At 36.3% G+C, this 13,820-nt stretch overlaps 1 protein-coding gene across 3 annotated transcripts in view; it reads left to right on the top strand.

Annotated features, from left to right (window-relative positions):
* The first annotated feature begins 5,198 nt into the window (after positions 1-5,198).
* Positions 5,199-13,820, top strand: part of LOC131040183 (protein DETOXIFICATION 44, chloroplastic) — a 171,497-nt gene continuing 162,875 nt past the window's right edge. The window contains exons 1-2 of one of the 3 annotated variants that reach the window (XM_057973039.2): positions 5,199-5,865; positions 6,025-6,143. In XM_057973039.2, coding sequence (XP_057829022.2) covers positions 5,471-5,865; positions 6,025-6,143 — 514 coding nt within the window. In that variant the 5' untranslated portion in view covers positions 5,199-5,470. Of the gene's footprint in view, positions 5,866-6,009; positions 6,144-13,820 lie in introns of all 3 variants that reach the window. The other 2 variants (XM_057973040.2, XM_057973038.2) reach the window with 2 other exon arrangements.

Raw genomic sequence — 13,820 nt, 5'->3', positions numbered from 1 at the left:
TGAGAGGACAAGTGGACTCAAGTCATTCCTAAGATGTAGGGGGTGTTGGAGAGAATATAGAAGATGGTTATGAAATATGTGTACGTACACAATATTCATTGAATTTGGAGGTTGAAGATAAATGATGAATTAATATTTAAGAAATATTAATTTCCTTAGCCACATAATTGATGAGTTGGCAAAGGGGAAGATGAAGTGGAGATGGAAGGTGAGTTGGAAAAGAAAGATTAAATAATTTAAGAAATTATTTAATATTTGAGACTATAGGATAGGAGAATAACTATTAAATATTAGATATTTAATTGATTGAAAGAGATAATTAAATATTAGATATTTAATTAATTAGAGGAATAATTAAATATTAGATATTTAATTATTTTAGAGGAACAGGATAGATGAATGAATTAATAGAAAGACACGAAATGAATTAAATAAATTAATCTTTTCAAATTAACTATTTTAATAGAAGAATAATTATTAAATAAATATATACTATTTATTTAATCGCTCATGGCCATTTTTATGTGTATACAGAATACATTATAAAAATAGAAAGAACTATGCAAGGTGAGGATCTCCACTATCAAAAAGAGAAATGCCAAAAAAAGAGTATATGTGCAACTAAATTGGAGGAATTGTAGAAAGTAATATGTGAAGTCCAATGCTATAAGATACCATTTGGAGATGTGCATTGAACAGAGTTATCGTTTTGAAGGAGGATATGGAAGGATATGTACCGACAATACTGTTATATCAAGATGTCAAAGCTACAATATCTAGATACCAAGAACAATGCAAGGTGCAATGCTATTATATTTATCATAGTAAGTAGGAGGCATGGGTATAGGCAGAAAAAAGGGTTGTGATGCTAAGTTTCATGGTGTGACTATGTCACCTCCACATGAGCTTGTTATAAATGGTGAAGGACATGCTTTTGTAACATTACAAGGAGACTCAAATTTCAACTAACAAATGTTTAAGGGGTGAAAAGGGTACAAAAGTGCTTCTTAGCAATGAGAACAAGGATATTGTTTTTGACATTCTAACTAACCTCTAGAATAGTAGATACTCATACAAATAACCTTAGCTAAGCAATGTAACTAAATAGAACAACTCTAACGACAATTAAACATAGCAAGAGAAGTAGTCCTTAGGCCATCAAACATTGAAGTTGAAATCTAAACATCTTTCAAGAATTTTGTAAAAAAATATCATATGCACTTGAATGATAGGAAAGGTGTAAAAATTATCAACTTATTTCAAACAAACACAATAGGAGAATAATGATGAAAAGGCTTACAAAAATACTCTAAAGGTATCTTAACTCTTCATATACTCTACAACAAGATAGTGTTGCAAAGAGAGAGAGAAACAAATTGCAAGAGTATTTGAAAGACATTCAAAGACAGAAAAAATCACCAAAAACTTGGGTTGATATACCTAATAATACAAATATATATCTAGAAAGTTCAGCCTTCAACATCAATGCCATGTTTCTTCTTTCTATTATGCAATTATTAGTCCAAATATAATTAATGCATCAATTTAAGTAAGTAGCAAAATATTCAAACCACAAAGTGCAAATTTTTGAGTGACTGCATCAAAGTTTTGAATATTTACATTTAGTAAACTTGTTGTTTGATTCATACAGATTTTGACAATGTTTTATGCAAAACTACTCTTTTTAGCAGTTAAAGGCTTACACTTCCAAATAGAAAAATTAAATCCTCACAATGCTAGTATAGGTCCACAAATACATCATATATAATAGCTCTGAAATATTTAATGCAAACAATAGAAAATTGATCAGACACTTCTTTTCAAAAGCATGTTTTATTTCAAATTATGGCTATGATGATGCAAGATTTATAAATGTGTTTGGGAAAGTTTGCATTAACTAAATGAAAAGCATGTAGCCAAGAAAAATCTTCTCACAAATGGTAACTTGTTTTTTATACACTCCAATTCACATAGAACAATTAATTCAAAGTCATTATTGATTGTAAAATGCAAAAGAGTGGTTTTTAGAATATTACATTGCCATCTTCTTTTGCAATAGAAATGATGGAATTGTTCATTGCAAGTGTGAATGTTCCTTGTATTTCAAATTTTCACATGAGAGATGACTGTGGACATGTCTTTCTTATTATTTTCAAATGGTATTTTTGCAAGCTTGGAAAAGTTTTCTTATAAGATTTTGGTGTGCAAGTTGTAGTCAACAATCCCATCTGTAGTTTCAATTGTGCATTGTAAGAAATGTTGGTAAATGAAAGTTGTGGTCTTTGCACATGTGATGCAGTGAGAAATAGGGTTGAATTCAATTTAGTTTAAGGAATAGTCAAGCTAGAGGTAGAGACCACATCTTTTGTCATTTAAGTCAAAGTAACACAAATGTAACATAATATAATCATAAGAGAAATGTTTAACTAGTCAAATATATAAAAGAAAGATAAGTACTCCTTACATGTTTCCCCCTTAAAGGAATTATACCATTATAAGAAATAAAAAATTATTGTCCTAAACTATTTTAAAACACTCAAGCACAATTAGAAGATACATACTGTTGCATATGCATCGTATTAATCTACAAATACTTATGTGAGAGCAGAGTAGTTCAGAGCCTTGATAAGGATCAAAACACGTCTGCCTCAGTTTGAATGTAATTGTAATAAAATTCCTTCACTAAACAAAATCATGATAACTTGGTATTGCAAGTTCAAACTCATTTGCACATAAAACCTTATCTACGAGGATCTATGCCCTGGCTGATCAACTTTTTGCTTAGGTGATTGTTCCAAATTATTTTTTATATAATTGTCTGACTAGGATGCCTCTTTTGACATCAAGTTGATAAGCACTTCTTTGTCCATGTTTATGGAGTTGGAAAGTGAAGAAAACTATCAAATCCTACACAATGCTTTGAGAGACAAAGAGACATTCTTTTCTTCTTTAATGCATGCCTTATGAACAAAGTATGCATTAATAAGCATATTAGGCTTCAACTAAGAGAAAAGTAGGAAGGCTAGGGTTTCAACATACAAATGGAAGCAAATTGTTTCCTTGCCTTTGCTAACACATTCATGTGAAGGTTGCGAGGTGATTTTCAGCTTGATCTAATATTAGTTGAAACAAAAACAAGTAACACTGGAGTGTGAGAGCTATCAAAGCCATTAAGAAACTAGCTATCATTCTAGGGGTCTATTTCTTGTATCGTGGTGGTGTCTAATTTATGTATACTAAATATCTTTTAGTAGATACAAAGTCAATGTTTTTATGTCATTTGCCTTTTTGACAATTAAGCTTCCTATAAATGTCATTGATGTCTCTAATATTGAAATACTATTCTGTATGACATATAACCTTATCTTTGAAATGAACAATCATTTTAAGTAAAATTTTGTTGCTACAAATGCCACTTAGAATCAAGAAACAGATATTGTCTATTCTTATTTCTAGCTACTTATCACAGAGAACACCAATTTTAAGGTTTGTCTTTTGTCCATAAATCTGAGTGATTTATTTGTATTTGTTATGGCATGATAAGGATGTACATGCAAGTTCATACTCTAAAATGTCTCTACCATCTCACCATTGGATATTTATAGAATGGTTAGTACCTTATAATAGTTACTAAAATTTATAGCAAATGTGAATATGGAGAAAATATTTATACATATATCATTTATTTTATCTAGATTCTGATCTAATTTGCAAGGTGTTAAGGTGATAAAAGAATTTCTTCAGCACCAAAACAAGAGCCTAGAGTCACTCTGGTCCCATAATAAATAACAAATGTTTACCAAAAATATCATCCAAATCTAGGCCATGTTGGTAACAAGAGCAGTGGACTTGAATGAAAGATAAGCAAGTGCAACATTGCTTATCTGTTAAAATTATTCTAATTTATGGTAGATAAAATTTGCCTCAAACCGTAGCTATCTGTTATAGAAAGATAACATTCTTAAGTATATATAAATATCCTCAGACCCATCACAAGCAAGCTAAGCTACAAAAATAATTTGTTTGTACATACATAAAATGGGTTTTAGAAATGAATCACTCACATTTTGATGTCATAGACAAATTGAAGTCTCTTCACATTTTGAATTGGGAAAAATAAAAGTCAAATGGGAAAATTCACAATTATTTGACATATGAGGAGTAGTTACGAGAGTTTAGAGGGAACGAGCTCTGGAATATTAGCATGTTAATACTCTGAATAGAAATATATTTCTTGTGCTAATTTAAGTGTATATTAAATTAGTTCTCAAGTCAGAAGCCAAAAAGTTTTGGTGGAACCCTAGTTTGTGTGCAAAATCCAACAAATTCATACTTTATTATGATAATGCTGATTACAATTAGATGAGTCTTGCTTGAACTATAATCTGACTGATTGATGTGCAAAACCTAGCTGGTTTTGGGCAAATGCAAATGCTAAGCCAATTTCAACGACCTTTTCTAGCATTCTTCGTATCTGCAACAAAATGGGGGACTTGGAACATCGATGGGCATTCACCAAAGTACACAAAAAAATATCTTTATCAAATGTTCTAGTTGGAAATGCCTAGAACTGTAAGGTTGTAAAGAGCTAAGAACGACACAAATAAAATTTAAACAAGAGGTAGAGTATTAGGGTTTCAACATACGAACAAGCATTTGAAAATTATATTTCTACTGGGAATTGCAAGAGTAATACCTTTCCCTCCACTAAAATGCCTTATTGTCTTTGATTCATCGAGTCTCTTGCAACATCATAGGACCCCAGACATAACAAAGAGCAGTTGAAATACATAAGTATACTTGACAACCCGAAGCAAATGCAAGTAAGAATTTAGAAGCAAGGCATGTACACTACCAAATACCTTAAACATTAAATTGCCTGACAATTTTATATATGAATGCCAACTGCAACCATTAAGAAACGTGTACCTGCCCTCATACCTACACGCCTAATGTAAACATTATATAAATCTCTTTTAATTTTCCCTCTTCATTAGTTGATTTTATTTTTCCTTAATTGTTTAAAACCCCACAAAAATCTCAATGCCAATACAAACTAACAAAAGTTAAAAAAAAACTCATTTTAATAAAGAAACAATATAAAACTTTACAATAAATTGTCTGCAGCGATTTTTGAACAGCAATTAATTACAAATGATGCAGCCGTGAAAACAATAGAAACAGAGGAAAAAAAAGTTGGGTAACATGAGCTTATAATTTTGTAAGGGACTATATGCACTACTACTCGACTCTTAGTTAGGGTCACCGCCTCTTCGCGGTGCCTGCTATCTATTCTGTTTTCAAATTTTATTGCTAAGATGTTTGTATTTATTTTAAATGTTTTTCTTCGAAGGGAAGCTGAGAGTTGTATTTCGAGTGGAAAACTTTGTGAACTTCATTGGTTTCAACGTTTGATTTGATTTTGTGTTTTTTCCTCTCTGGGAAAAGATACACGTCCCTTGGCTACGAGATGTTACAAATTCAACGATTTTTTGTCTTCGATCTGAATAAGCAAGAGGGTGAAAGGAAAATGAGGCCAAATTTTATCTGCCCGCATACAACATCGCGCGAATGTTTACCCACGCGGTCAATTCATCAGCCACGCCAGAATATGTTGAAGCACAAAGCTCTTGTTCCTGTCCTTTATTCTCAATCAACTCAGAGCACCAGTTTTTACACGAAGAAGAGAAATTATGTTAATTGCTGCGATACCTTGAAAGTACAGAGGAAAAGTTACTCACCTTTGATATGTACAGCCTCGTGGGATTCATTTTCAGAGCCTGACTTCAGTCCATCAACATTTTATAGCAAGAGATACACCAAGCAAACGGACAACCCACTATGTAGCCCTGTCAACGCCTTTAGGTACTAACATGGTGCGATGTTTATAGCAATAAACTTTTGTATTCAGCAGTGTAAAGTATAATTCTTGCGGGGAAAAGTAGATTCTTTCCATGTCTTTGTGTAGGTTTTATTCCGCAATAAGCTCACATATTTCCCCCATATTAGCGATTCCTCCAGCAGCCAAATACAGGAAAATGATTTCGGACGAGAGCTGATTGTTCTTGTTGTGCCGGCAATCTTGACACAGGCAATAGAACCAATGGCACAGTTGATGGAGACAGCCTACGTTGGCAGGTTAGGTACGGTACATATTTCTAGGCTCCTTATGTTTGAATTTTAAAATTTTGGATGTTATGCCAAAATTAACTATTATACATTGAACCATAAGCAGCACAAAATAAAATAATGAAAGATTACACCATAATAAAGTTCAGACAATATAATGAAGACGACAATTTGAAATCTTACAATGTTTACAGTTTCTCCACTAACAAAAATACGAGAATTTCCAAATAACAAGATAATTAAGTACGAATATTAAAGAAATAATCTCTATTTTATGGTGGTGAAAACATGAGTTATGCATGTATTTCCAAGCCTCTATATTTACTATCTCCTCTGTGTTTACCATCTTGCATTTGTGTGCATATGTATCTTATTCTTCATGATAAGAGGTGAACATAAATATATGCAAAGGAAAGGAGACATGAACGTTGCTCCCGAAGAATAAAGTGACACCTAAGAAAGGAGTTATGTTCTAAGAAATTTTGAGGTGAAAGATAAATAAGGAATAGGAACAAATCCTTTTTAAGTTTAAGAAAAATATAGACATAAAAGAAAAAAAAAAGTCAGAGTAAGAATATTTATAAAAATAAAATAAGGAAATCTATTGTAAAGCTCTTGAACGTAATAACCAAGAGTCTACAGAAAGATTAATTATAACAAGTGCAACTGCATTCAATGTGCCTGTTGCAGAGATTAGAGTTACACTAGCAACTCCAGTTTGTTTGCTTTAACTTCCTAAAGTGGATGATTTGGTTGGCAGAAGAAAACTGTGCTGTAGGGGCATATCTGTGGCTTTTGAAATGGCCTCTTCTCACTGTTGCATTGCTCTTCTACTGATTGCTGATTGATATCCACGAGTTTTCATATATGTTGTTTACTTTTTATTGATCATAGAGGAATATGCAGAAGATTTAGTTGTGGTTTATACTCTTATATTAAAATTTACAGTTGGGAATTGTTGTGACCTTTTCACACATTGCCCCATTGCAAATGGGGACCCCCTCTTCCTGCTTTCCGCATTTTGTTAGTTTAGGGTTTTTGGCAGCTAGGCGGCAAATTTTGAGTTTTCAATTCCCGAGTCTCATTTTTGATATGATCATGCCCAGAGGTCTTCAATGTACTAGTAATGTTTAAATTTTGAATTTTGAAGTCAATAGGATCAAGTTTTAGAAAATGTTAAAATGTCAAGGTGATCCTAAATTCTGTCTAAGTGTTTTGAGGTTGCAAGCTGCTTTAAATTTGAGTGTAAATGTGTTTTAAGTGTTGCAAATCAGTGTGAATTTTGCGCTAGAGCATCAAAAGTCCCTATAGGAGTCATTTTCCTACTCCCAGGAGGTTAAATATGTCAAGTGTGCACAAAGTCCCGATGGATCCCAGTTTTCCACCCCTCAAATCCAGTTAAAATGTTAAAAGTCCCGATGGAAATAGAACTTCCACTGAGCAAAAAGATAAAATTTGACAAGTTTGGGCTTTTACAAGGTGAAAATCATCATAGTCTCGATGGAAAACGTTTTTCCCCCTTGAAATTAAGGCATAAAAGTGATCTGTCCTGATGTGAGGCGTTTTTCCACGAGTTTCAAATGTTTTTTGGGAAAATCCCAATGCATCTAGATTCTCCACTGTGGTTGTCCCGATGGAGGTCATTTTTCCACTAGGCCATTGTGAGCGAAAATGTACAAGGAAAGTGTGTTCTAATGACCCACGTTTTTCCACTAGGAGGTAAATAACCAAGTTAATTGCAATTACTTGTCCAGATGATGCTCAAATTTCCACTAGAGAGGGAAATGAGTAGGACAGATTGAAGTTTGGACAAATTTGTGTTGTCCTGATGAGGTGCGTTTTTCCACTAGGGTGAAAATATGAATTTTGATTGATTTTAATTTGTCCAGATGAAGTTCGAATTTCCTCTGGAGACCATTTTGATGAAGTTTGGCAAGTTTAATGAGATTTTTGTTGTCCAGATGAAGGATGCTTTTCCACTGGGGGGTCTTTTTGCATGAAATGATGAATTTTAATTGTCTAGATGGCCATCGATTTTCCCTTGGAGTTGCATTTGTGATCAAAATGAATGAAGTAATAAAAATTAGTTGTCCAGATGAGGGTTTATTTTCCCCCACGTGGCTGGAATTGAATTCAAATGAAGTTTAAATAGTGAAGTGTGCCCCAAATGTTATTAATTTTGCCTTACCACAAGCATTTAATGATCAAGCCAAAATTTTTTAATGCTAAGTGTGGAATCCCCATGCAAATCGTTTTTCCACCAGGCTGATGAGAAGAGAAGTTCTATCTCACATTGCTTATGTGGTGGATTTACAAGGCAAAAACAAGAATAAAAGGACCCAGTCCAGCATTTAAATATTATTATAATGCCATTGATGTGATAGTTTGAAAGCTAATTGGAGGTGCGCCATTGCTGGTTGGAGTTTGACTTTGCCTAAGTGTGGTGTATCGCCATTACTGGAAAGGATTTGTTGATCTTTTGTGTGGCGCTTGTTGTTCACCAAAAGTGATAACCCAAGAACACCTGCAATTGATCTATGAAGTAGCCAATTCAATTTATGAAGAACCCCAGGGCTTGGACAACATGATAAGGATATGAATCCTTCTACTCTTCAGGCTCTGCAAAACCTAGGCGGGTATACCTTTGATGCTTAGAATTAAACTTATTACACACCTATGACAGCATCAACGTAAACAGATAGATCTCACCAGGGCTCCAAAACAAGTAGTTTATTGCAGATGGGCTAAATCTACACATAAAACTCAACTATGCTTGAGCATGAGGTAGATGAAACATTTCAAAACATAACATAAACTAAGGATATTCTGATTTTTTTAAATTGGTTTGAGAACCCCCTTAATTGCAAGATCAGTGCCTTATCCAAGGGCAACAGAGTCATACATTAAACTATAAATGAAAACTTATACTGCAGATCCTTCTTCATTCTTAAGTATTCCTGCATTTAATGCCTTGCATAAATGTATTACTCAACTCATTCACAGAAAATATCAAATCCAGAAACTATATTCCATTATTCATGATTTATTACAGAATTTAAATTCTTCCTTGAAGAATTCCTGCAAACAATCACAACTACCTCCTTGAGATAACAAATCTCAGCCTCCTTGAGGATCTGATTTGAATATAATGAAAATACAAATCCAGAGACAAATTCTGTGTGAATTTGTGCATGCCTTACATACACAAGAACCTGCAACTAAGAACACCTATAGCAAAGAATTGAACTCCATTACTGAAAGGAAAGCCCTGCTCTGTACAATCTTCAAGAATACTCAAAATTGGAAGCCATGAAAATTGGAGCCATTCTCCAAATTTTTGGAACCCTTACAAATGAGAAGAATTGAGAATAAAAAGAGGAGGGAAGAAAATCAAATCTGCAACTGAAATTGCCAAGTGTCTTCTCTATAACTGAATTTCACTCCCGTCGAAACTGCTCCCAAAATATCTGATCTTTGTCAAAATTGATTGCATAATTGGATTCCCCATTCTGAGAGCTTTCCAGAAACATATAATACTTGCCATTTTGACCAAAAATGGAGCCCTGAGCGAATTAATTCCTCATGTGTGCACATCATTTAAATTTTTGAGATATTCAATATAGTTGAAACTATATCTTTAACTGATTTTAAATTTGATTTTTGCTCCCATTTGGTCCCGATGCTTTGCCACGTGGCGGGATCTGATTGGTCGATGGGGTCCACTGGGCGCCACCTGGGATGACACCTTGTCACTCTGCCACGTGTCCGCTTGCTTGTCGGCCACCTCAGCGCCACCTCTGCGCCACGTCATCGCCACCTCACCGGGGCCCACCTGCTGGACGACCAACTGGACCTGCCACATCATCGCCACCTGGCTTTCGCCAGTTCGCAAACGGTATGTTTCGTGCATCTTCGCCTCACGAAACTGCGCGCACCGTCGATCTACTTGGAACTTGCTCGACCTTTAACCTTCTCATTTTCGGAGATGCTTTTTGCTGTTTCGCGGACCTTAACCGGCGAGCAACTTTCCTTCCCGAAGTCGCGCGAGCCGTCCGATCATCTCGAACCTGTAGGGTCTTTACCTCTTTTCGCTGTTTCGTAGGGTTTAACTGGCGAGCACCTTCGGCCTATGAATCAATGCGCTTCGTCAGATCATCTCGAACCTGCTCACTGGTTAAGCCGACTCTTCTCTGCAAAATTCGCCTGTTTGCCTCGAGAAGCGTGCCTGCGTGGGGTCCACCGGGTCGCTGCTCAGTCACCTCCTCCGTCGCCTCGGGATCCGCGCCCGCGCGTGGGCCCACCTTGGGCGCCCAACGACACCGTCTGTCAAAAGCCCAGAGGCTTTGACATTATGTATTGGTGGAGATTTACATATAAATATCAAAAAACATGCTCGCCCAGCCAATGTGGGATAAATGTCTTTTCCTAGGAATGTGCATTTGAAGGTTCCTGCAGAGTTTTAATGGCGCCTTTTACCTACTATGAACTGCACTTGTTTGAGACATTCCTCAGCCCCCTTTCAACTCACATGACACTCCAAACACCACGCAGGGAGGAGGCTGCCGTTTACATTTTACTTTAACTCTCCATACTCTTCACGCAGAGGCACATTGCTTTGCTTCATGGTGCATTTGCTGAAAGAATTTGCTAAAAGTCTTCAATGCCCTCATTCAAAGCAGAGAGTTTACTGGCAAAGTCACATGGAGGAAGGGATTGACTAGCATCCAATTGCCAATCTTTACATTTTACCTGAGTCAAATTGCATTTGTCATTGCATCTGCCATGGATTTTAAATGCCTTCCTCTACCCATAAATCTGCGCAAGGGGAGATTAATTAGTTTACACTTCATGTGTTGCACAGGAGAACACTTGCAAAAATGCTAAATCTTTTTCAGAACATTGCCCTCCACGCAACCCCTTGTAGCTGCTTGAAGGTTTCTGCAGTTTTCAACGCTCTCTCCAGCAGCAAGGAATTGGCATAGGTTGTGAAGTTTGGTTACACATCTGCAGATAAACACTTGTAATTTCTAATGCCTTTTCAACCTGCACTCCATCTTAGACGTGGGAAGATGCTGCCTGCCAATAGCATTTGCTTGATGGTTTTATTAAAAGTTGCTGCACACACCATGTTGAGGGGAAATATTCTTCATTGCATTTGTTTGGTTTGATTTCATTGATTTTCATCACCCACGTGAGGGAGGAGAGATTGCAGAAATTGCCATTTGCATTGTTTAAAAGCTATTTCAATGCCTCTCCACATACCACATGAACTGCCAATTTCATTATGTTTGAAGCTTCAATGGTTCCCATAAACCACACTGGAGGAGGCACTGGCATTTTCTTTCTGAAGTTTAATGCCTTTTCACACCACAGCAATGGAAACAAAGTTATCCGGGCTTTATGTTTGCCAATTGAATTTGCTATTGGAGGTTTTGATGACTACCACGCTTTACACCTGCTACTCTCTTAGACATCTTAGTAACAAGCATTAAGAAAACCAAATCTCAATTTCACAATGGCCCATGCAATAAAACCTCTTAGCAGAACCAAGTCGCCAATAAAAATAATGCGCGAGCATGAGCTAGGTCGGGCCCCAAAGTGGGTCCGACTAAAATTTTTTTTCGTTTTCATGCAACTGACCTCTGAAATGCTTCAGGAACCTTACCCATACCTCTGGAAACGATCGGCATCGTTTTCGGATCATAAAACTGAAATTTGCAACATTCAAGCAATTACGCCACATTTTCGCATTTAATCGCGAAGACACAATTTTCAAACCTGTCAAAACACCTTTCTGGATCTCGCCATCTGACAGGCGTGTACTCTGATATGCAAGCATGAAATCTACCAAACGGTTTCCCAAGACGAGTCCCGAGCGAAGAGATATTAATTGGCGAAAATGGCCAACTGGCTTTGTCGACACTGCGGACTTGATGAAGTCAATGTTCTGGCAACACATGATGCCTTTCTCAAAAATATCAAATGACCTCTGTAGACCCTCAAATTTGAAACACAGGTACCTTTAAGTACATACTAAAACTTGGAAATCTCAGTTCGATCACAAGACTGATAGGATGCAAATGGCGCGCTCGCAAAAATGGCTACATTAACTGATATAACACTGAAAGTGCAGAAGACTGAAAATGATGGCTAAACGAACCCTTTTGAGAACCGACTAAACGCATTGGTAGAGGCTTGAAATTTGAAACGTAGCTCATCATTCATACCAACATTAGCCCGGAACAAACATTATGGCATGACACTTACTGAGGCAACTTTTACACTTGTGCGAAACAGGGCTCCGACTAGCTGTCGAAACAGGGACTTGCCAAAACATAGAAACTGCAAATGGATTTGACTTGGTAAACTGAGCAAATGGATTCGTTAAGACTTGAAATTTTGCAGGCTAACTCACATTTATGCATAGAATCCAATCCACTTTTAATTTCTTCATGACGATCAACAAGGCAAAAGATATAATCGCTCAAAGTAGGCTACTCAATAAAATCTGCATTTGTGCCTAAAATGCACTTTCAGCTCACCCCTCAAAATGGGTACCTCATAAACTTATCCAAACTGAATTTTGAAAGTTGCACATCACTAAATAGGTCAAATGAAAGGTGGAGGACATGAATCCCGAGCCTTGCCCTCTAAAAATCAACCGGCTCCATTTTGCCCTCTCGCAAACTAGGCCATTCAAACTGACTCATTTAGGTACTTTTCTGACATGCAGAGCAAAAATTTGAATTGGGCCTCTAAACTTGAGTCAAATTTAATGAGTCCCAACAGCGCCATTGCTGATTGAGGGCGATTTTTGTCTAACCTTGTGTGTGGTGCCATCATTGGGGAGCTGGCGATATCATTTATGGGTGCCATTGTTGGAGTTGTGACATTATTTGAAGGGAAGCCATTGCTGATCTTGGGTCTGAGACAACACTACCAGCTCCATTTGTGCCACATTGATTTGTTCTCAGTCTTGTTTGCTGGTCCAGTGGTCACTTCCAACCATTAATTCTGGAAGGCGAATGCATTTTCAGTCAAGTTTGGAGCCAAATCGTCTCATGTGAGGGAGTTGCACCATGTTTTTTGATTGATCCCAGCCATTGGAATTGTGTTTTCAGAAGTATTTCTAGACTTTAAAGAGAGAATTCAGACTCGAGACGTGTTGAAGACACCAAGACGTAGATCTTCCAACCATTAGAGGGGCATACTCAAACATTGTACTCAGAAAATCAGACTTGACATAACATTTTAGCATTCAAAATCAGTCATTTTCTGAGCATTGACAAGTGTGTTCAGACCTGGAAATATATTTTGGACATCAAATACTCCATTTTCAGAGTGTTTGCAGGGTGTCCTCAGACTTACCAATTGTGATCAGACTTGTATTAGGTCTGAAAATCAGGTTCTAAGGGAGGCGATATGCCTCATTTGATCGAAATTCATCTAATTTTCATAAATTATGTTATTCATTGTTGAAATTTCTGATTTTGAACTCAGAAAAGTGACAATCTTAAAAAATCAGAACTTAGGAAATTCTGAAAATAAGTTATTAGAGTTATTTTTACCATGATATTAACTTCCAGCTTCATATAGGTGCCATGTCTAAAGCGGGGATATCAGCAAGGAAGAACCAATTGAAGATCGTATAGGAGGGCTTCTATCTGGAGTCGTAGATATCATCCCGATGG

The sequence above is a fragment of the Cryptomeria japonica genome, chromosome 11, assembly GCF_030272615.1.
Source record: "Cryptomeria japonica chromosome 11, Sugi_1.0, whole genome shotgun sequence".
NCBI lineage: Eukaryota > Viridiplantae > Streptophyta > Pinopsida > Cupressales > Cupressaceae > Cryptomeria > Cryptomeria japonica.
Note: the sequence above shows the minus strand (reverse complement) of the source record. Positions and strands in the feature narration are given on the sequence as shown.